Source organism: Neodiprion lecontei, chromosome 1 (assembly GCF_021901455.1).
Source record: "Neodiprion lecontei isolate iyNeoLeco1 chromosome 1, iyNeoLeco1.1, whole genome shotgun sequence".
NCBI classification, from domain to species: Eukaryota; Metazoa; Arthropoda; class Insecta; order Hymenoptera; family Diprionidae; genus Neodiprion; species Neodiprion lecontei.
Window position 1 is genome coordinate 31,197,385 of NC_060260.1, and position 25,564 is coordinate 31,222,948.

At 42.0% G+C, this 25,564-nt stretch overlaps 1 protein-coding gene across 1 annotated transcript in view; it reads left to right on the plus strand.

Moving 5' to 3' along the window:
* The window catches only part of LOC107222036, a 42,294-nt gene extending 24,499 nt beyond the window's left edge, over positions 1-17,795 (plus strand). The window contains exons 2-3 of the mRNA XM_015661242.2: positions 12,266-12,468; positions 14,248-17,795. Coding sequence (XP_015516728.1) covers positions 12,266-12,468; positions 14,248-16,023 — 1,979 coding nt within the window. The 3' untranslated portion in view covers positions 16,024-17,795. The remainder of the gene's footprint in view (positions 1-12,265; positions 12,469-14,247) is intronic.
* The last annotated feature ends 7,769 nt before the right edge of the window (positions 17,796-25,564 follow it).

Here is a 25,564-nt window from a genome sequence, read left to right on the forward strand (position 1 = left end):
ATATAATATACGATTGACAAAGAATGTCCCTTTGTGATCAACCCTAGATCGTAAATCATTTTTGACAAGCCCACGCGCGTTGCGTTCTATTAATGATTTCGACTTTTCTCAACGCCTATCGTTTCATTTCGTACAGTGTACCCCTGTTCTTTTATTTCGCACAAATTTCCGTTGGGCGTATTGTGGGCTGACGGCACAAACACGGAGCAAATTTGCCTCGATTGGGATGAAATCAAGAGTTGTATTTCAATTCGGTGAAAAAGTGAGTCAAGCAAGTTTGGTGCCGTATTTTGTATATTTGCGGATAAATTTCTCTTCCCAAACCCAGAATCATATTACATGTAAATCAATGTAAGACTTTATCAAATTCGTTTACTCTTAAATAGTTATTCATTCTCACGATTCGTCTGCGGTTTTTCACCGTAGCTTAATGCAATTTTGCGCTCAATTAGACGATCAGATCAAATGAAACCAGATCCTCTTACATTTAATATGAGTATACAATCGCCGCATATAAGAAACGCATTCGAATGGAGGAACACATGTAGTTTATGAATCGTCTCTCTGTCCGTCAGACGATCAGCCGATAAAACAACCACTGTGATATTTCATTTGCGAGAATTGCCGTAACTCATCTCTCTCGCATCTATAATTGCGACGTGAAAACGCACAAGGAACTCGAAGATGCGCCGACTTGGCACTGAGGCTCGATTAACCGCAATGAGGAAGTAGTTTCTATAATTTGTGGGTTCCTTTTTCCGCTCGGTTTTTCTCAGTCATGCTTGAAGCTGTTTCGCCAGTTTGTATTCCGTTCTTATATGTTCTTGGTAGAAAATCATCAGTCAGTTACAGAAACGCGATGTCGAACAAGGAAACTGTGCTATGCCTAGCGTCCAGGTTCTCCGTCTACGTGACATACAGCGTGTGCTTCTTTATTGGCACCTAATCGACGAAAAGACGTGTGACAATACACGAAGGGGACTGCCGGTGTCCAAAATGGGAACCGATCCTGGCGCCTTACATCGGGTTCGACTGCTTTCGTTCTTCCTCAGTCTCTCCCCTCTTCATTCTATATTTTCTCTTTCCGAAAAAGTCAATGGTCCGGAAATATCAAGCGCGCTTTAACAGAGTTTGCTACTCAGTCAATGGCTACGCTTGGTATTCTTTAAATTCCTTCACGACGCAGAAGGCGCCGGATGAGAAGTGAGTTTCGGGTATCTTTTACGCCGCTATCCGTGCGGGATGACTTTGCGTAAAAACGACTATCGGCAACCCTTTCTTTCGACCGATAAATATTGCGGTCCGTTGCAGCTGCAACTTCCTTCACGGATGACACGAGCCATTTATTTCTTTGTGCGTAGGTACATATTTTTAAATCAATTTTCCCTTTCGCTTTTGCCGCGTGCTGTTGTCGGTATGATACAATCATCGGTCTGCAGGCATCGGATGCTGTCTGAATATAATATTTGCCTTGTATATGAGACGGAAAAAGAAATACATTTTTCAAACGTTGAAAACCTCACGATGGAATCGAAGAAACCGTTATTGAGATACGAGTACAACGTATACCAGGAGTGATATGCAACTCTGGCATCATGCAGTAAAGCGGATGTAGACCGCGGTTTAGGGTGGAAAAAAAAAAAAAAAACATTACGGCTGCTTAGAGTGAAAAACTCTTCACCAAGCGATAATACACAACGTTTACCCAACGCCTTATCTGCGCTGTGTAGATTTTATAATCTTACTGCATTAAATTTTCTTGACAACGGCATAAATAATACGTACTTGTCGAGTCTGTCTAGTGCAAAGAAAACTCTGAATTTTTTTTTTTTCTCCAAGTATTCTTCCCCTCTCTAAATCGGGAATCTATTTTTTCCATAATAGTTATAAATATAATTTCCTGTTACAGAAATAATCCTTACCCAGGTGATTTTTAGCTGATGTCTATTTTATTCGTAACGTTTCTAACGGTTTCTTCTAATTAGTTTTGAGTGTCTGCATCAGACTTGATTAACGAGAATTATACGACTGCACCTGATAGTGACTCGGAATTAACTGAGATACATAGACGAGATTAACGATGCAAACGCTGCTGCCTTAGCGGTAAAATAATAAATTTTTACGGAATGCACGAATTTTTTTTCAGACCACAGCTGAAGATTCTAATCACTGCGTGGACACGACATTAACAATAAGTTTTTAAATAATTCTAATTAACTTATGTAATTGAATGTGGATGTAAGCCAGGTATAGATGGATGTTTAGGACGTAACGTGTTCACTGACATGTAATCGTCAGGTGCGTACCTATTGTATGTGATCTCTACCAGGCCAGAGTACCTGTAATTTACGGTACTCTGTTGCAATACCCATATACGCCAATATGCACAACCCGTAGGGTAATTATGCATTCGCGATTCGCTGCCGATTGTCGTTACGATTATTTCAATTCCCGTACGTACAAAAGCAGTCCGAACTTTCTCTTGCCAGCAATGCTACATTACACACGCGCATGCATTTACAATCGCGAATTTTCTTTGTGCCCTTCTGAATTTCTGTCAGTTCGTTATTTCGTTGCCCGGTTTGTCTTCATCTTCATGTGTGATTGAAAAATCAACAACGACTAAAACGCGTATGATTCCGCTAATATTAAACCGTTAATCACTCCGGCTTTGTATCGCGGTTTTCTGCTTTTACGTCACTTCCTCCTTCTCGTGCGCATTATTAAATAACTTATCCTTCGTTGCCGCCACGGTTGTAAATATGTCTGGAATATCGCGCTATGGGAATTGTATAATTAATTTTTTATACACGTGCGACATTATCGACAAATATAATTCAGCGGTATTTGATTTTCTCTGAAAGTACCAGCTACTGTGCTTTCCGGTTTTCGTTCCTTCGCTCAGTAAAAATTACAGATCATTAGTTCCTCCGGTTCCCAGTTTTTGCATCCACTCAACGACGACGACGACGCACGATATTTCTTTGTTTAACAACACCGACTCTTTTTTTTTTCCTAGTGAGAATACGGAGAAAACAGCGAGTTTGTTTAGCATTTCAGTTTTCCTTGAATCATGTTTCACCGCCTATCCGTCAAACGAACGCTCTCGCAAAGCACGCAATGAAAAACTTGCGAGCTTTATATTACTTCTTCGTCAATTGCGAGGGTGAACTTGATATAAAAATTGGACACGACATTTGAGCCCTCGCGCTTCCCGCGACCCGATGCCTTCAAATACCGGAGCGCCGTCTTACCGCTTACCCTAAAAATAAAATCTCGTTTAAATTCTTCGACCACCATATATGTATACCGAGCCGTTTTCGGTGTCGGTGTCGCGACGCTTTGCTGGTGAAATATCGTTCCGACAATGCTCGTCTTCTCCACCCTGCGTCTACTTCCACTCTTTGTACGTACGTTTAACGTATGTTGGTAGGTATGTATATAGAAACGAGGGAGATTAGAGCCAGACAAGAAACGACATCGAAAACATCGGCTTGTCTTTATGACCGCCAAGCACTTCTTACTCGGGTCAAAAGACAGGACAGGATCACACAGATCTCTGCGTCTTTCCGCGGGAACTTTTTCTCTTCTTCACATCACGAAGTAGGTGGTACCAAACAGTGCGGATTTTTTAGTTTCCTTCTAAATCCTACCGAAGAGACTCTGGGTTGTTTAAGCTGTACAAAAATACTCCGATTCACTGTCAAATGGAATCAATTTTGAACGAAAGTTTGAAAAGAGTGAAAGTAGGTGCAAATGGTAGCAAAAATTTCTTTTGTCGTTGGAGTTTTTTCATTGACACATTTTAGCATACTTGCTCGGATGCTTAGAACGCGTGTCAATCAAATATGCCGAATGATTCGTGTTGCGGCGTAAGAAAAGATGTAGAAAAGATATCGCAACGTGTACGTACGTACGTATACGTGTAAAGAGGTAAACTCGAGTGTGGAGTACATCGATGACGATGAATTGACGGTGTATGGGGCGGAAATGTGGGTCACTCGTGACATCGGGGCCCCAAAGTACACGTTTGATATTCATGAATAAATTATCCTTACGGCAAGGTGCGGGCAAAAAATCACTCCTCTACAGATGTGTTTGACTAGGATAAGTCTGTCAGAGAATTGCGCGAATCAATCCGGGCGTATTATGGTGAAAGGGCGGACTCGGCCATGGTGAAAATCTATTCTGAATAGCGGGCTCGATCGCTATTGTAACGATTTGGGGGGGGGGGGGGGGGGGGGCAAAAGCCGAAGAAAAAAAGACAGATAAAAAGTTGTTCCATATTCGAGAATCAGGGTAGAGATAATCACACGAATTGGAAAATTTGTGGTTCCTTGGGATTCGTGAAAAATTACTGCTTTTTCGCTGTGTCCTAACTCGTGGCGGTTGCTTGGCTTGTCGGCACGGGTTAAACGAGGTATGCCGTTGACGTTTCTCTTTAAATTTTTTAAACAGCCATAAAATCTTCCCGTAGGGCTTGGTTAGCTCTGGTAATTATAATAATTCATGTAAAACAGTGTTCTCTCGTAAACGAGGCGTGTAATTGTATGACGAGGAATTAATTAGAAAATCTTGAGGACTTCCTTCCGTAATTTCAAATTACAAGCGTGTACGCCTACTCGAATTGAATCTGAACATGTATATGTGCCTGCGTACGCCTACCTATGCCAACGTTAAAAGTAGTACTAATTTCAAGTATGAACGCCGTGACTCGATTTTTCAACACAATCACGACCTAACCGTAACATGTTGATTAAAAATATGTAACTGTAAATTGAAAAAAAAAAAAATTTCAACTCTAGGCCGTTTATACGGTATGAAATATCATCACTAATTGCCGTGTATACACACAAACGTTACTCGGTTTAGATCTTAATTTCCTTTCGCGTTGTATTATACCAGCGATTCTCGCGGCAGCTCTCATCGTCATATATATCGTACCTTACCGCCGATGCATGGAGGGTACCGTAAACATTGCCAGCTTACTTAATAACTAATATCTCTACCTTCACTTTGTTCATTCTATACATATATCAAGATAGCTTTCGATTGAGCGCGTGTTTAAAGCGCTCATTTCCTGTCCCTCGTCTTTCTCTCTCCCTCTATCCTTTTTTTTTCTTACTCTTCCTTGTCCGTTGCATTGCGTTGTGGTTTTCGAGGTGCGGAGAAGGAACATCGAGCACAAGACACGCCCTGTACTCGTAACTGCACTCGACGTTGAAAAAAAAAGAAAAAATTGCACGCGCGATTCATCGACATAATAATTTCCCTTAATTCTCTTCCTATAACTAGAGTAATATCAACTATCGTCCGCGCAAAACTTCCTCCTCGGCAGACCATATTATATCCTATATACAGAGAAAGTGTAATATCGCGGTACATGCGCACTTTAATTGGCACACCGGCGAATCCGATTTTGCACGGTTATAACCAAAGCGCGTTCAAATTGCCCGCCAATGGGAAACGCCGGTTCAGACACTTGAAACCCCTTCGCCTATGTTTCCATCCTCCATTCTCGTCACACCGTTATCCCAGTCATCTGGGGAAGCAAACGGTTCCCTGGTATACTACGTGGGGGACAGACAGGCGCCGTTGCTTCGGTGCACAAAAGTTCCGGTTCGGCTCCTTGTTGTTATGTGTATATTTCACCGAGTTTGTAAAGGTACCTACACAATTATCACTTCCGCGTTGCGCGTGCCTTTACCCGCCGGTGTGCAGGTTACGTTACACTTATTCGCGTGCAATTATACGACTGGCGTTAGAAAATTCTTTACAACAACGGAAACCTCTAGCCGTAACTTTATTTATTTTTTTTTTTTTTTTTATTTTTATTTTTATTTTTATGTATATTTTTTTACCTGTAAAAAATATTTATCACTGTTATGTACAGAAAAAAAATTCAATTTCAGTTTATATCGCGTTATGCAGCTGACCTATTTTTCTTGTTTACCGTCGGTTCAAATTCCCCTACAGCCCCAAGGCTGACCTGATAACGAGAGTGGCGTGCAAACCCATGCCAAGATGAATTTTTGCGAGTTTTTTTTTTCCTAATTTATTCTTGTACAGACACCGAGTGTTTCCGGTGGAGTACGGTGTCCTCGCCGAAGGGTATCATAGGTAGACGATGGTTGACGGTGACGCGCCGCGGCGCTTGTAATGCCTGCTTGTGAAAGTTGGTCGGTTCCAAGCTCTCCACCACCTGCGTGTACGAGATTTCTTAATCTGTAACTGGTTCTTCTCTGTGGTTACGGAATAGATATAGGTAGGTATACAAGGTATATCCTCGGTTGACAGTCGGAAGCTGGAGGGGAATCGGTGGCGGAAAATTGGAGAGTCGGAAGTCGGGTAAAGAGTGAAATTTGGATTTCAGCTACGATAGGTGTTCGCCGTTTGAATCGCCTCTGCACCCCGATCCACGAGTGACAGATTTTGAAAGATGACTCTCGCATCATGAACGTGTACGTTTGAGGATGCTTTAATTCCGGGATGATCAGTTCTAACACTCGAATTTTTCGGACCGTTGAGCGTGAAAGTTCCACCCGTAAATATTCCAACATCGAATATATCTTAATTTTTTCCCCTCCAGTATCATTTGACCGATTTCACACTTTGATTCGAAAAATCGATCGGGGACTTTGGGACATTTTCAAAGATACAATATTCGCGCTGGACTGATTTTCATGTACCTACGAATCTACTTCGACGCAGATCTTGAATTCATCTTTCACTCAACGTCCAGGGTCGTCTTTCCGATGAGAAATTTCGTGGTTACATACGATTAGACTAAACCGTCACGATGTGAGGATGTTTCTTCTTGCTGTCGATAATTTTTTAACTTCAAGAAAATCAATCGACACTTATTCCCGTCACGTATCAGATGCGGATCCAGGTACCATACTCGTGTGGAGACACAGCTGCATAAGCACGTATCGCGAAGTCAGCATCATTGGCAGTACAACGGATATGCGGGCCTTGTACAATACACCGCCGGGTTCAAATCGAGTTCATGTGTCTGTGACGTAGAAGCGTGGGAGTTTTCTCCTTCAGAGAATATATATGTACCAATTAGGAAAGGTGCCTACGAAATGAGTACAGAAATTCGTAACAGCGCTTTATGGTTTATGGCTATTATTAATAGATCCATGACGAAAAGATTTATACTTGCGTGTGTGTGCGGGCGTGCGTGTTTTCAAAAAAGGAACAATTCCTACAAGGCACGAGATGTTGGTGGGATTATACGCAGGGGGAAAGACTGAGTGTCATCCTGATGCAGCTGCATCGGCAAACTTCGCCGAAACGAGAAAATATTGTACACACGAATATATAGAATGGAAAGGGACGTGCAGACGGCAGCCGCCGAAACGCCTCACGAATCCCTAAACTGTGCTTGCGGACTTACACGTACACTCAACGACATTCGTTCCTGTCGCCCACAGTCTAGGTCGTATTCGAATTACTTTACCCACGTAAAGACAAAATGTGGTGTAGATTAATTCGCACATTCTCGTAATCACTCGGATATTAACAGCGTTACCAACCGTGCTGCATATCTTTTAAGTTTTTATGCAGTGATGACAGAATTAGTCTGACCGAGTGTACGCTACACGCGCCTTCCAGTGTCTGCTCGTGTCTAAAGGCATGTCGTATATGTGCAGAAACGTAGAGTAATAAGTGTATGCATGCGCCGCCGCATCCCCGTCACGCGACTTACAAGGTAGTCATTAATAGGGACTTGGAGATTTTTTGCATATGCTTGAACGATACGCCCAGCCTTTAATGAATGTAGCTATTATGCATAGTATTCGTCACATCCCCTTGATGAGTAACGCTGCATCTATCAATTACCGTTCAGAATCGTATGAAATCGATTTTTAATGCTGCGATAGAAATTACATGTGAGTATAAAGCGTTGACAAGAAAATTAACGGATCATAATCACGGTGTTCGTTACATTACAGTGCACTAGACGCAAAGTTCGATGCCCTGGAAGATTCAAACGGACATTTTTCTTAATTGCGTCGCGACGAAGCCTTCTTCTGTTATATATTCCTCCGTTTCTTACATGCGTGATATATACATATATAAAAGAGACACGGGGTTATTGGAGTGCTGTTGCAGTGGTGCACGCATTTCAGAAGAGTCGGCGCACATGTTCTATCGCCCACGTTGGGCGGGGCGCGAAACTAACTGAGACGAGTGTGTACGCACAGTGACACGTAACGCACACGCTGATATATGAGAGACACGACTCACGCACCAGCAGCACCCGATAAAGATAAAGGAGACTGCAGTCTCTCGCGGTGCATCTTCCGATGACGCAATGGCTCGCGGGTGTCGGGTATCTCGTTGAGGAGAACGAGGGAGGTGAAGAGAATTCGACGAGCAGAGGGAGAGGGGGGGGGGGGGGGGGGAGACGAGAAAGAGGAGAGAAACGAAGCTGCAGGATGCGGACATCCGCCCTCCTCTGCCTTTCTTTATTTCTCCTCCACTCTTTATGTCCCTTTACCTCCATTGTACCCTGTACCGCTTACATTTTCCATGGCTTAGCTGCCAGTGTCGCCTGCCTTCTTCTATACCCACACATTGAAACAGAGCGTGTTGTATGCACCCAATGCTTTGGCCACGAAATGTCAGGGTCGAAAACGCATAACGTGGTGCAGGGAAGATGAAAGTGAGGGGCAAAAAAAAAAAAATAAAAAAGAAACGAGAAGACGCGGTGATCAACCGAGTGCGCACCGTCTGCATGCCGTATGGTGCTTGAACTTCTTTCAATTAACCGTCGACTTGTTGTATATATAATACGTAGAAAGCGAGAACTTCTGGAAGAATACTCCGCGTTTATTGCGATGACGATGGACTCGGTCTTGAGAATTATTCGAGTTCTTCGCTTACACAGCGATCACTTCGGACGTGGTACGCGTAATTCTAATAATCCCCGTTAACGAGGAACAATTGCAATTCCCTCGGAGTCATCATCACTCCGCGGACATGCAGTGTTACATGTAACCGTATAACTCTGATCTGAGTTAAGACGACGATGATCTCGCTTGTTAATTCTTCCAGTTAAGCAACAAGTATTCTTGACCCTCACTCAACTTCGTCTGGCTGTGTAGTCACACGGTTCGCTGCTTCTGTTTTGTAAATAATTGCGTGAAATTGGACCGAGGAGACGCGAATGGAGATTAGAATTACTAAATATAACTGATTGAAGAACGAGGCTGAGGAAGATTGCAATACACTGAGAACAGAACTGTGTCATCGAATAAACGTATATCCTACGCTACGACTATGCGCCGTTCTCGGATCAGTCATTTTGATTGTACTAGAGTTTCGCTGACTGTGGGAGTAACCCGTCAGATGTCCGATTATTCAATGCCTAGTTTGTCGTTTGCATAATATACGTGTGTAGTACATACTTAACCGGCGACCGCTTTCCATCCGAAAAGTTTTGCGCTCGTGTAAAACCTCTCGTATTGCGATCCTCGGCACAATTGAATTTGGAAAGGACTCGAGGCGTGTGTAACGTGACGTACGTTTCTCCGACGTAAATCCGCTTGTATAACCGCGATCGAACGCGTTGCTACATTACCGTAACGCACAAGGTCTTTGATCTTTGGCTTCGTGCTATCCACGATTGATCTTCTCTCAAGATAAATCCGAAATCAGTTTCTATAGAACAACACCTAAGCCTAAGTAAGCGAGTATGTGCTCAATCTCCTCGGACGTTTTTTTACCGTGAACTTTCGCAACGCCGTGTCGGATTGGTCGATTGATCGGAGGTCCGGCCAAAATTAATTTTCATCGCAAATTAAATAGCCGACCAAAACAACGGATCGTAAGGTCTACAGCTGCCGACGCGACGGCGGATCGCCCAACGGCCAGCATTTCCGGTTGGCCCACTATCTTGCCTGCTCATGTATAACCGTAAAAACTGTCAAGCTTCATTACCGGATGGCTTGCGAGAAGGTAATGCGACGAGACAGAGAAAGAGAGAGAGAGAGAGAACGAGATCCGACTGATTGTGAGCGACGTCTCGTTTCGCTCCTCCGTTTAAATGAAAATCCGAAACGGTGAATCGCTCGTTATCTTAACACCTTGACGACGTCGCTTTGCTATACAAAGCAATTAGCCGGAGCCTTCAATTACGGTCGTTAACAGACTCGATATTTCGCCGTGGCCTTATAATGCCAATTTGGAAACAAAACCAACTCGTTAATAGCCCGCTCTGTTTCTTTCCCACGTGAAAACAACCCAATTACCACACCATATTCATATCTTCTGTGGAATCCGTCTATGGCTAATACGGAAAGGGTTCAGCTGATTCGGGGACGAGGTTGAAGCTAGCGATCGAACGTCCTAATCTTCATTCGAATAAGGTAGTGAAGGTCGATAAGAAAATTTTTTGAAATACCTTGAGCCCTCCGATACTTTTATACAGTTGTGAGGATAAAACTGAGATGCATTTTTCCTGTTTCTAAAAAGTTTAAACACATTTGGCTGCTAACTCTTGCTGCTAGCTTCGGCTTCATGATTCGGGGAGTGCAGTGCAAATCAAGATAATGTCAATTAGTGCGACTAGATCGCTTGCTCAGTTCCGAATGTTTTACTACGTCAATGGCAGCTAACGACAGAAACTTCGTAGTCAAACGATGCTTGTTTCTTTATCTTTTTCCTGCATTCACAAATACTTATCCTCACTTTCCTGAAGCACCCACCAAGTGACGAAGGTTAAAGAAATTGTGAACTTGGGTACTTATCTGTATGACGTAATCTCTATGAGTACAGCTTTAAGAATTTGGTTAGGACGTTTTCGTGACTCGTCTGTGTTTACTATCGGGGTTTCTTTCGAGTGAGAATGTGGATGGTGTATGTTCCAAAATATCAGGGGACTAGTTTGTATCTGTATATGTCATAGAATGCGCAAATTGGAAATAGACGCATGGGTCTACCGCAATTTCAGCCGGGGACTTCATCTGTCACATATCAATATGAGAATAAATTCTCATTATATTTTTCTTACTAATTAAATACTAATACTATTAATAAGATACTTTAGAGTTGCATAACTGTGTTAGCTACTTTTTTCACATGGCATTTCTAAAATATTTATACAAAATTTTATCACGAAACCGTATGAGGTCACTTCCTACTTGAACTCAGCCGACCCGGAATGCTCGTTAAAATAGAATTCCCATTGATAAGTTAGGGGCTTTGATTATAGCCAGCACGGCTCTCTGAACTTCTCTGTCTTTGTCTTCTTCTCTCTATCTCTATTTCTCTCTTTCTTTCCTCCATTCTTCTCCGACGGCTGGTCACTCAGATCTTAGTCGGTCGAACGTATCATAATACCTACTCATGAGACAAGGTCGGACGGCCGCTCCTTCTCTCCCGCTTGCATTCCGATATTTCGCAATCCACATTCCAGGTAAACATGACAGATGTGGGGGGTCGCTATACTATCGTCATTTGTGGTATCCATTCGTTGTTGGTCAAATCGATTTTGGCAAGGATTTTTCCGCAAAGAATAAGAAGATGTCGGTGACCTGTTTCTCATTTGCACTGAATAAGGAGGATAAAATGTGAACCGACAACTGGCAGCACTGGTCGCAATCATTTTCTTATCGTATGCGAGACAGGCTGTGATCCAAACACTATGATCTGTTGCAGCGCTCGTCACTCTAGCAATTTGCGATTCAACGATTGCATGGATATAGGTATAATTGCAAGTGCCGCCTGCGAGGGCTGAGGAGCTGTCATCTGTCACGTAATCGTAACCGCTTGAATATTCATGAAGAAGTAGATACTTATTATACCTCCAAGACTTCTCTCTTTCGACTGCAGAGACTGAAGAGACAACTTGCAGGCTGAATCGCAATTGTCGAGTCAGTACGCAATCCCGCCTTGTGCAGCATATAATGGGGGAAGAGTAATTAACGTATCGTTAATGAACGTGGCAATCCTTTCGCTCAAAGTGGTTCTTCAACGCGAACGGAATTTCCAAATTTGTTTCATATGTGAACGTCGCGGCGTCGGCCGCGGTAAAAGGGTCGAAAGAAATTCATTAGATGAAATCTAGGTAACGGTGCCTGGTTCGTAACACGAAACGCTACCGAACATTCACAATTCTAACGATATATTCTCGCCGTAGAATGAATGAGCCGCGAGTTTTTCATCGTCTTCAATCGACCTGTCGCTTATTGTCAGTCGACGTCGTTGACGGTGCTGACACTCGAGCTGATGTATACCCATTTTATCTTTCCAGGTGAACTGTATGTGGAAAACCTTGGAGAACAGAGGATGGTTACGATCAGGATGGGATGGCTTTGGGTCGAGGGAACCCCGATGAGGCTTCCTCTCAGAGCGCTGAACCTGCGCCAAGCAACTCCAAGTATATGCCAGCCCCACGACTCCGCTCTTGGTTTCACCTTGAGCAATCCCCAGAATGGCACCCTGGCTACGTTTTGGGTGAGCTGACGAGTTTTAGGAATGAATGATTTCTGAATGTGACGTCGAGGTGCATGCCTCACGACATTTCCATACAAGCATCGTGCATGGTTAGCGTAATCGCGTAATGCTCCAGTCACGTAACGGAATAATAATCAAGACATAATCACGCACCGCGAGAGTCTGCTCGGCGCGGTTTCTGACCTAGGGGAACGAGTTGAACTTCTTTGCTAAGATGCACCTGCAGAACGTACCCGTGTCGTTTTTAGACATCGTGACTTGGCAGCAGTCCATGATACGACTGATCGAGATGCTTGTACGGTCGTTTCTCGAGACGGAATACCAATAAATGATGATAATACAAAGTAAAAAATCGCACGACGCTACGCATTCCAAGTCAATCATGCGCACTCACTCACACTGGCAACAATACCATGCTATTCGTACATTTATAGACGGACTTGAATCCTGGTATGTACAACAGTTTTCTCGGTTTCGTTTTATACGCGTTTCGTGGGAAACGTTTTTACGTCCGGAATATCTCAAGCACCGTTGCAAAAAGGCTCGGAATGAAATTTGCTGGACATCTGATCATCGCTAGTTTTTTTTCTAAGCTACTGATATAAGAATTCGATGCAGTAATTCTGAAAATTAAACTTGAATCTTCTCAAAGGTTTATTTTTACCGATATTGAAGTACCCCCTGTATCTAGGTACATGCTAGGCGAAAAAATCATTTGCAAGTGAACGTACAATCGAGGAATTAAACTGGTGATTGAACCCAAGGCATCTTGCGCGTATAATGCCTTTGAATGATCCGATGCTTACGTAATATCAAGTTGTATATCTACGCCGAGCACATTGATAAGCGGGCACGTATGTAATTTTGCTGATATATAACTGATGAGTTAAAACTAATGGCTTTGTTGAGAAGTCAAGGTCGTCGCCGTCGTCCTCTCTTCCATAAGATCGTTAAGATACAAGCACGTCTATGGTTAGCGTGGGAGTCGGAGATCGCTCTCCCATGACCCATTGTTCAGGATCTTCTCTTAATGCGTATGCATGTATATTCACTCTACACACTTTTCTATCCAGCTGTACACGGCGAGACGTATCTCTGTTGGCCATGTGTGTTTCATTAAGTACAAAAAAAAGTTTGAACTCTCCGAGCCCGCGAGAATGAATCATTCCACTCGAAAGATAGCCTCTCTGTACAAATACGGATGTATCGTGCGAAGAGCGCAACGAGACTGCAAGATAAATTTGATGTTTTATAATTGGTAATTAATGAATCGACGATTTATGTTGGTTTAATCAATACTGGACGAAGCTCAGTAATTCTGTTCTGTATAATCTAATCGAGATCAACGACTTGTATCCACCAACGAGACTTAGCAACACAATTGTTACCAAACATTTATATCGTTGAACAATATAGACTAGCGGGTCGGAGGTGCACGATTCCTGATCCGGACGCTTTGTAATTGGCGACCGCGACCTTGCAATTACCAAGCAGAAAGTCGCGGGTTCATCCAAGTTTCACATCCGCCGAAAGAACGTACGATGGCGTTGGCATCGGAAGTCGGCTGAATTCTACGCGTAACGTCGTCATGGTTCTCCTGCGATGAATTGAGCAACGTGAAACTTTCCATCGTTGTTGAAACAGTTTTGTTGGATTGAAAAATTTATCGTCGGAGTTAAAATTTTAAAACCCAATGCTTACTCGAAACAGTCAATCAAGACTTTTCTCTACGATATCCGTTCTTTACCCAATGAATCAATCGAGCTTTTCTTTTTCCAGGCCGACACAGAACCCATTTACTGGTCCTGGGTGCGCGCTATCGCTGCTGAACTCGTTAGACAAACACCGTTCCGGGCTCAGCGCTGTTTGAACTTCCTTGAGATCCTGACCATCTGCCCTCGAGGTCCGGTGCCGCTACCGGACAGCCCCACCGAGTCCAGAAGGCGGTCTCGAAGCGAACTGCGCTCCTGGTTCCGTAACTCTTCGAAGGAGCGAGAGGTGAACAGTTCGATCACGTCAGAGGAACACCAGAGGAGAGCCAGGAGCGAGCTGCGAGGATGGTTTAGCAATTCGAGCGACGAAGACGTCCACGTGGAGTTTCGCAGTATTCCTCATATACTCCCGAAGGAACCTCCAGCCACGAGGCCTTGGGCCTTTAGCGAGAGCAGCGAGGGTAGCGACGACAGCTTGCCCTGGGGTGGCGGCCAGTCGAGCGTCGACTCCGTCGACTCCGTCAACGGTATCTGCAAAACAGTTCTACCAGAGCCGGAGCTCAAGGAGCAGAGGATACAGAGGTACAAGGAGGCGAGGCGGAGGGAAAACGAGGCCCGGAGTCGCAGGGTCGTGGAGGAGGATGCCCGGCGCCGAAAGGCCCGGGCTGAGGAGAACAACAACATCGTGTCTCTCGCCAAGTTAACAAGGATTTACCGCTCTGCCGAGAGTGAGAAAAACGTCGAGACCAACAACAATAATAACAATAATAAAAATCACAACATAGTCCTGTTGACTTCGACGAACGGCGTGCGAGCTACGCGCAGGAACGGTTCGGTGTCGCGTGAGAAATTCGCGAAAGATGTCTCCTCGTGTGGTTTGACCACGGTGCGTCAGAGGTCACCGGAGTCGAGGACGACGGCGATGACGAACGGCTCGATTCTCGAGGGTGAAAAATTCGAGGCGATAAAGTCGTCGCTAGTCAAGGTGTCGGGAAACTTTGTGCGGTTCGAGGAGCAGGGGAACCTGGCCAAATCCGCGAACCTCATATCGAGCCAACCGAAAACTGATTCAGTTTCCTGCAGCGTCGGCGAACGCAGAAGCCGCGCCAGAGAACGACGCAGTGTCCGAGACAGGGGCATGACGACGTCGATTAATCACTCGTCGAACGTCGATACGCAGGTCGAAACTATCTGCGATCGCAAGGAACGACTGGCACCCGTTTCGTCCAGGATTCCGATATACCAACAAGTACAAACTCCACCATTCGAAGTCTCCGCGGCCACTTTGACCTCCTTACCCACCTTGTCCTCGACCAGATCCTCAGCACTAAAACACAGAGAAACGGCCCAGCCGAAATCCCCGACGTCCTTTTCCCTCGCCCCTGAACCATCCGAAGAAGCGATTGCCAGGCTCCTGAAGCGGTGTCAACGCGTCGATCACTATGTTCCGGTTCGCGACAAGCTCACGCTTTTCGAATCGTTGTCGAGACTCGGCGGCCGGCTCGCAAGAAGCACCGAGGACCTCGGCAGGGCCAAAGCGAATCCTAGTCCCAGAGGAAAGCAACGGGCGCGTTCTCTTCACGACTTGAACAGAGCCACCAAGTCCGTTCCGGTTAGAGAAATGTGCAGGTTTTTCGAAGGGGAGAAATCCACCGAGGAAACTAATGGCCATTTGCATATACAGAGGCCCAGATTCTGTAGCGACTCTGCTTTGACCAGCCGGAGTCGGACGTGGAGCGATGGCGGCGTTGTTGCTAATCTTAGTCTATCAGCCCCGAGTAGTACCACGAATAAGAAGTCTTCGGCGAAATCGACCGGCAGAAGGAGGCAGTACGTTAAATGAACAATCCGATAAACGGAAAAATGTTTGAATTCTGTTTTGTTTCTTTTTGTATCTGTCGGAAAGGAATCCATTATTTGTTGCTATTGAATACACCTTTAAAGGGTGGATTTTTGCGGTAATGGAGTGTCTTGAAAGAATTACCAATGAGAAGTTAACATTATTACTGCAGCTGAGTAATCTTTACATGTATGATGATAATAAAATATCATCGATGTTCGATTGTTTAGCTTAGATTTTGTTCTGGTTTTAATTATATATTCTTGATGTCCCGAAAAGTCACTTCTGTAACATTTGGAAAATCACCAGTCGCGGGTGGTACTTTGTTAAGGTTTATTTTTCACGCATCAATCACCAAAAAAGCTACCAGTGCTCATCCAGCGGTGCTTTTTTTCCGTACAATTAACGATTTTTCGTTCATCACGGCGACTGCGTTTATTTTGACTGATGACAACTACCGGATTACCAATCACAGCGTTATCACATGATTTTACTTTGGTAGATCAATCAAACGTTGTTATATTAAAATTTCGCTGATGGATAATTCCTTCAAGGCACCCCAGTTCTTGAAAAGATACTATTTTGCACATATTGTGTCTTGTAGAACGTATCGCTTTAAATGAAAACTGATAGGTTTACAGGGAAATGAAAAGTACGCGTGTGTCCGAAACGACGTTGTCGTCGCAATTGTCAGATACTGTGCGTTATGTTATTATCGGCAATTATTTATCGCCATTTCGTGTTTCTAATTTTATAAAAATATTTTGTACAATCAATTTTTCTTCGTTAGATTGAAACTGCGAGGAATACATAGAAGTAATCAGTTTCACAAAAGTTGTTGAATTTTCATGTGGACAATAATTTATAAAAAATTGAAAGAGACTGGTAATTTACGGGCACTATTTATTATACGCGACGTTATTACACGTAGCGTGACCTGGATTCGCTGGGTTTCTTTCCCGTTCAGTTATCTTTGTACATATTTAATTAAATATTTACTTGTATCAAGATTGAATACTTGTATAACTAATCGCAGGAATCGTAGACAAGTTACTTTTAAGAAGAATAAATTTCCAGTATTGACTTCATTCTGTATACATATGTACACATAACTTACAACCTGCCGAGATAGGCGAGAATTAGGCAACAACGCCTGCATATATAATTCGATAATTTGCTGTACTGTGAGCAAAATGTTTAAAGAAATTAATTTCTGTTAGCTAGTTGATAGGTCTACGTAGAAATATTATAATATCGCGGTAACGCTCTTGTAGCCATTTTCACTTTTTGCAGGAAACCACCTGTATATATATCGGAAGTGTGAGTCAGGACGAGTGTGTTTATACGTTCTACATGTAATTAATAGAATACATACTACATGTTAATTTCTTATCCTATTTATTTATTGTATTGTACCGCGACCGGTTAAATTCGTTCGAGTATAAATTCTCGACTTACTGTCGAATATCAAAAATTTAATAAGCTCAGGCAAATGCTATTTTTTTGCCCACATGTTGGCACTGCTTATTGAATCGGAAAATATTCTTTCTTCGAATACTCTACATTAAGGTATATAACGTTCGTTAAGTGTGGCTGATTGGTTGCGTAACACGTTTAATCTAAGGTACAACGGAATAGATGGAATTCAATTTCCGAATGCCCCACGATTAAGAAAGAACTAAAATCAATTGAGAAAAAAGAGAAGAAAAAAAAAACAAGAATAAAAAAGTAAAATTAAAAATATTGTTAATTGAATAGATATTATACCTCAGAATTTATAAGACTGTGGCGCAAAATTAGAAAACTCTGAAAGGTCGTAGAGAATTTTTCGAATGAATGAATGTAGAAATGAAACAAATGACCAGGTTCTTTTTAAAACGAAAGTGTGGCTGCAGAGTATTTTTGTGCAACGGTTTATCATTGTTTGACAGTGAACTGTGTGTAGTGTAAGCGCTTGAATGTTATAAATATTGTGTAAAAATTTTTTTTATGTAAGTAAATGTCAATTGTTTGACCATTTAATCGTTATAATTTGTTTGTTTGACTTAAGACGTGTTTTGTTGACAATAATTAGCCGACGGTTTGCGGCAGCGGCCAATCGCCAAAGAGGCCCTCTAGTCCCTCCTCCACAATGTATTTATAATAAATAATAACAAAATCCCCGATCACTTGTCGATTTTGTTCATATATGACTAGTATCATTATCATTACTACTATTATTATTATTATTATTATTATTATTATTATTATTATTATTATTATTATTATTATTACTATGATTATAATATTATCATCAATAATTATTACTATAAACTATTATTTGTATTTACGTTTGTTGTAATAAAGGAACGAATAATGGCCGTTACATAAAGTGATTGTTGTTAGAAAGTCATCCGTAGCCTTGGTGCATTAAAGCGTACGCTATTTCGTTTATTACGAGTATACATACCGACATCAACCGATCCAACTGGTGAACATATCCGCAAGACGGTGGTATGTACGTACGTAGGTTCGAACGTAATATGTAGATATGTAGATATACGTATGCTGCATGCACTCGAGTTGCACATACGAGTATATCGGAATCGTGTAACCATTATTTCAGGCTAAGAGACTTTTCAAACAAGAAGCAATCGATAGTATTATTTGATTAAAATTAAACCTGTGTAGGTAATACATTATTGCAATCGACGCAACTCGCGTCAAAATTATAAAAATAGGCTGACCAGATTGGAATTGTCGAGTTTTTGATTAACGTCAATGAATTGTTCCCGAATACAAGTGGTTCGGATATGACTTTTCTATTCGTCATCAACGTGTAAATCTGATGATTAATTCGCGTAACCGAACGATGGTCGTAATGATTATTGTAAAAACGTGTGCAGGTTCGTATTTTACAGAAATCATAATTGAACTTCGTTCGAAACTATTTGGGATCACTCGGCCGGAGCAGATGAGTGGTTATAACCCAGGGATAACGGTACGGCTATTATATTTTCCAGTCGACAATGCACATATATTTACGCCTCAGTTATGCTTATGCGTTATTACGCACGTACACTTTCATGCAACACTAGCTGCAGAGCTTAACGATTATTTCCTTTGCTTTACTTCAACTAAGTCCAAAGTATGTAGTTAATTAGCACTCGGAAACTGAAGGTTTTCTTTCGGATAGTTGTTAATTTCACGTGCTAATGTGAAATAACCGAATGAATACTCACAATCCTTCCTTAAATTGTTTGATCGTATACGCGTTTTATTAAACTTGCATCCTTGTCCTTGTTCGTTTCGTTCTTATATCTTCTCTCCTTAGCAATTTTTGCCACCCGACAATTCGATACTCACTGTGTTTTTTTTTTTTCCAAAATTTCTAGTAGATATGAAAAACATCAGGATTACAGTGTCGCCTTATTCGTATTGAGGAGCGTATAACAGTTACAACAGTTATTCGATAATTACCCACGATTTTCATTTCGAGTGCTACATACAATGAAGGTTTTTTTTTCGTTTTTCATTCCCTAACTAATTGTAACACATTGTCAATGGATGTACCATGTTGGTTTCGTGTAATTGCTAAATTGTTATCCTCTGTCGAGTCACGTATCACGCTTCAAAGCGTCACGGCTGCAATTCCGTTACAGTCGTTATTTGACGCGCGATGTTTTATTTCTATAATATCTATTCTTGTTTTTACACCGATCGTCATAATGACATCCATGATGCATCGTTTTACAACTGTACAAGAGAACTTTTGCCAGGGATTACGCACCTAGATTTTTGCAAATTCATTGTAGAATAAAAATGTTCAATTAGTCCAGTACAGCTTGAAATTTCGCTCCTAAAAATTGATACGTAATTATTGTAATATTGTAGTGATTTCTTCGGCTTTGTAAAATTCCTACTCTGATTTCAGCGAATTTGATACCGTTTCCAGTTGAATACTTATCGTCTCTAGTCAGATTTAGTCGTAGGTACACGGAGAGAAAAATCTGAGAAAAATTAGCCTGCTGTTACTAATCGTGATGTAAAAGACACCTAATGCAGTTTTTATTGATGCATGTTACAAAAATTATGGGTTTTTATGAAAAAAATTACTACCTTGCTTAAAAACTATGTATTTCGGCAGCACAAAATTTAAAATGTGACGACGCATTTTTCTGATGCAGCACGGTAAAAACTGCATTAAGTGTTTTTTACATCACGATTATAGTAACAGCAGGGTAATTTTTCTCAAATTTTTCTCTCCGTGAACGCTACTCATTGTCAGTTGGTGCTACAAGAAACTCGGATAATAGGATCACTGGCCTTGATATCGTATCGAGTCAGCACCACCAGCGACAGATTCGACTCAGGTGTGCGTGAATAAACATATGTGTAGAGAATAACTTTATATCCATATGCAATGCAGGTACATACATATGTATAGATATACGTAGAGAGGTGATTTCGGTTCCGGCCTATGCAGTGCAATCTAGATCGAACCTTTATGCATTCACGTTGGTACCTCTCTCCCCGTTACTTTTGTTTCATCGAGCTTCGAAGTTTGTCACACGCGATACTACAAGTATTACTGCGACACTGAGGTCACGAGGAAAGACGTTCTGGCTCACACGCACTGTACGATCTTATAGAATACAGAAACATCAATCGAGATTATTTTACCATGCACAGTCGCGGCAGACTTGTATGGGAAAATATTTTTCGCTTTTCGAATAAAAACTATCGATTACACAGACGCTACACGAACGTGAGTTTTGAAAAAAATAAGTTAAGCATGGTCTGAAGGAACTGTGATGAGCGAATCGAAAGTAATAGCCGCAAAACAGAAAATACACTTCGTAATTGCCCAGCTACTTATCCTACGATGTTCTAGTAGTGTTTTTTGCGACCCTGAGAGATCGATTAATCGGAGAAAGAACCTACAAATCCAGTACTGGATTGAGGAAGAAGCTTTGAGAGGCTGAAGCCCCGGGTCCCGCCTTGATAGGGACTCCGTCTTAGGACATAAAATTTTTTTTAGGAAACTGATGTGTGTTCTGGAACATCGTGCAATAAATCACCATGTTTGGGTGAACCTTATTTCTGTTATATTATAATACATTCTTATTCCATAAAAACCGTCAAATTGAGCTCGATGACAATGAAACAATTTTCGATACCAAAAAATTCTCGATGTTGATATTAGACAAAAAACACAGGACTTTATAGTGACCAATTGAGACTTGAGACCTAATACATAAGACTTGACACATGAAGAAAAGACATGACACGTGACACATTACAATTGACAAGAACAACAATAACAAACGCGAGAAAAACTGTAAACAGAAATTTATCTGCTGTTTGTTTGGTCCTAGGCTTTTTCCGATGTGATTTTTGCGTGATTGAAGGTCAAGTTGGTGCAGAAAGTATCATACAATTCAATTCTGAGACGGAACAACTTTACTTAAAAAAGTAAGGTTTTCGGTTTTTGGTGATATTTTCATGTTTTTGCAAAATGCTGGAATCAATTATTCGATGTACTATATCGACGTGATTTTGCAATAGGAATGGATTGCGCGAAGGCCGAATACGCTAGGATAACGGATGAAAAGTTGCAGCCGAAAAACGAAGATATTTCACAGTATTTCTTCAGCTGTTGGTCTTCTGCTGTCCTACGTGTCTATTTTGCATCTGTGGGGAGATCAGATTTCTCTTACGAAACTGCAGAATGAGCAGTAATTATACTATGAACGACAGATAATAAGTTACGGCCGAAAATCATGAAATTTACGATGGGTTTTCGAAAAGGTAAGGATGGAAAATCAAAAATTGATGCATCAATATATGGTTAAATCAATGCACCTGAATGACAGTACGAGTGTTCGAGTGTCCGTGTGTGTAGTAATTTAAGTATCTGACAAATAGTATTGAAGTGTGAAACGAAGAGAATTCCACAAAGATTAAACATTACATGAAAAACCTAAGTATTGTACATATGCGGAAATGAGTGTGCAGTATGCATTGTATTCAGCAGAATATGCATGATCTATATCAGATAGTTATTATAAGTGAAGCTTCAGTTTCGGCGTATAGGTGCAACATACCTCTGTCGAATACAATGTATGATCTATGATAAAGTACTGTCTCTATTTTATGTAACCTGTATTGAAATAAACAAAAAATTAATTTTAACCGTATTGTTTTGAATTTCCCCATCTGTTGGTTCTTTTGCTGTTCTTGATCTCTCGTTCACACTGCCACGGTTCCGATGAGTATGACAAGAATCATACCAATTCATTGTGGGACGAAAAATAATTGGGCCCCTTGCGATGTGACGTGAATTTAGTCGATTTTGGAAAATATTTGAATCAATTTTGCGATGCTTCACATGGAAAGCTATATTGCATGCGACTTCAGTTCTGCGCAGCCCGAGGACTTTGCGCGGAACGGAGCGCAACTGACGGTCAAAAGACGAGTCAGCCTATTATTATTGCATTGCTGATAGCCGTATGCTTTTCATGTAACTTTGCTGAGCTCCTGCGGGTCCGATTGGTCAAGAAGGGTCATACGGATCGAATGGGAAACCTGTGATTTTTTGCTCGTAGATACAGTAGGGCTTAATTTCGCCTCATTGCATTTTTGGCGAAAACTTTCGCGATCTTGAAAAGTGCTGGAATAAATTCTTTCATTCACTATTCCAAAGTAATTTTGCGAGAGAAATCGATTGGACGCAATTCCATTACGCTGCGATCAACGCATCAAAAGTTACAGCTGATAAACGAGATCCTGTGTTTTCGACATTTTTCAGCAGGTGCTTTTTTGCGCGCCGTTTTTCTCCTGTTGGTCCTACGCTCTATTCGCTGCGATTTCTGAGTTCCTGAGGGTACAATTGGTCGGATAAGGATCATTCAAATCGAATCTGAAACCGAGAGTTTTTTGCCCAAAAAAAAAAGTAAGGCTAACCCCTTTGTGTTTTTGGCGAAAATTTTCGCGATTTTGAAAAGTGCCGGAATAAATTCTTTCATGCACTATTCCGACGTGATTTTGCGAGAGAAATCGATTGGGCGCAGTCCCAATAGGCTGCGATCAACGGATCAAAAGTTACAGCTAAAAACGAGATCCTGAGTTTTCGACGTTTTTCAGCAGGTGCTTTTTTGCTCGCCATTTCTCTGCTGTTGGTCCCACGCTCTTTTTGCTGCGTTTTCTGAGTTCCTGAGGGTCCAATTGGTCGGATAAGGGTCATTTAAATCAAATCTGAGACCAAAAGTTTTTTGCCCAAAAAAAAGTAAGGCTAACCCCTTTGTGTTTTTGGCGAAAATTTTCGCGATTTTGAAAAGTGCCGGAATAAATTCTTTCATGCACTATTCCGACGTAATTTTGCGAGAGAAATCGATTGGGCGCAGTCCCAATAGGCTGCGATCAACGGATCAAAAGTTACAGCTAAAAACGAGATCCTGAGTTTTCGACGTTTTTCAGCAGGTGCTTTTTTGCTCGCCATTTCTCTGCTGTTGGTCCCACGCTCTTTTTGCTGCGTTTTCTGAGTTCCTGAGGGTCCAATTAGTCAGGTGAGGGTCATGGAAATCGAATCTGAGACCAAAAGTTTTTCGCCCAAAAAAAAAGTAAGGCTAACCCCTTTGTGTTTTTGGCGAAAATTTTCGCGATTTTGAAAAGTGCCAGAATAAATTCTTTCATGCACTATTCCGACGTAATTTTGCGAGAGAAATCGATTGGGCGCAGTCCCAATAGGCTGCGATCAACGGATCAAAAGTTACAGCTCAAAACGAGATCCTGAGTTTTCGACGTTTTTCAGCAGGTGCTTTTTTGCTCGCCATTTCTCTGCTGTTGGTCCCACGCTCTTTTTGCTGCGTTTTCTGAGTTCCTGAGGGTCCAATTGGTCGGATAAGGGTCATTGAAATCGAATCTGAGACCAAAAGTTTTTTGCCCAAAAAAAAAGTAAGGCTAACCCCTTTGTGTTTTTGCGAAAATTTTCGCGATTTTGAAAAGTGCCGGAATAAATTCTTTCATGCACTATTCCGACGTAATTTTGCGAGAGAAATCGATTGGGCGCAGTCCCAATAGGCTGCGATCAACGGATCAAAAGTTACAGCTGAAAACGAGATCCTGTGTTTTCGACGTTTTTCAGCAGGTGCTTTTTTGCTCGCCATTTCTCTGCTGTTGGTCCCACGCTCTTTTTGCTGCGTTTTCTGAGTTCCTGAGGGTCCAATTGGTCGGATAAGGGTCATTTAAATCAAATCTGAGACCAAAAGTTTTTTGCCCAAAAAAAAAGTAAGGCTAACCCCTTTGTGTTTTTGGCGAAAATTTTCGCGATTTTGAAAAGTGCCGGAATAAATTCTTTCATGCACTATTCCGACGTAATTTTGCGAGAGAAATCGATTGGGCGCAGTCCCAATAGGCTGCGATCAACGGATCAAAAGTTACAGCTAAAAACGAGATCCTGAGTTTTCGACGTTTTTCAGCAGGTGCTTTTTTGCTCGCCATTTCTCTGCTGTTGGTCCCACGCTCTTTTTGCTGCGTTTTCTGAGTTCCTGAGGGTCCAATTGGTCGGATAAGGGTCATTTAAATCAAATCTGAGACCAAAAGTTTTTTGCCCAAAAAAAAAGTAAGGCTAACCCCTTTGTGTTTTTGGCGAAAATATTCGCGATTTTGAAAAGTGCCGGAATAAATTCTTTCATGCACTATTCCGACGTAATTTTGCGAGAGAAATCGATTGGGCGCAGTCCCAATAGGCTGCGATCAACGGATCAAAAGTTACAGCTAAAAACGAGATCCTGAGTTTTCGACGTTTTTCAGCAGGTGCTTTTTTGCTCGCCATTTCTCTGCTGTTGGTCCCACGCTCTTTTTGCTGCGTTTTCTGAGTTCCTGAGGGTCCAATTAGTCAGGTAAGGGTCATTTAAATCGAATCTGAGACCAAAAGTTTTTTGCCCAAAAAAAAAGTAAGGCTAACCCCTTTGTGTTTTTGGCGAAAATTTTCGCGATTTTGAAAAGTGCCGGGATAAATTCTTTCATGCACTATTCCGACGTAATTTTGCGAGAGAAATCGATTGGGCGCAGTCCCAATAGGCTGCGATCAACGGATCAAAAGTTACAGCTAAAAACGAGATCCTGAGTTTTCGACGTTTTTCAGCAGGTGCTTTTTTGCTCGCCATTTCTCTGCTGTTGGTCCCACGCTCTTTTTGCTGCGTTTTCTGAGTTCCTGAGGGTCCAATTGGTCGGATAAGGGTCATTTAAATCAAATCTGAGACCAATAGTTTTTTGCCCAAAAAAAAAGTAAGGCTAACCCCTTTGTGTTTTTGCGAAAATTTTCGCGATTTTGAAAAGTGCCGGAATAAATTCTTTCATGCACTATTCCGACGTAATTTTGCGAGAGAAATCGATTGGGCGCAGTCCCAATAGGCTGCGATCAACGGATCAAAAGTTATAGCTAAAAACGAGATCCTGAGTTTTCGACGTTTTTCAGCAGGTGCTTTTTTGCTCGCCATTTCTCTGCTGTTGGTCCCACGCTCTTTTTGCTGCGTTTTCTGAGTTCCTGAGGGTCCAATTA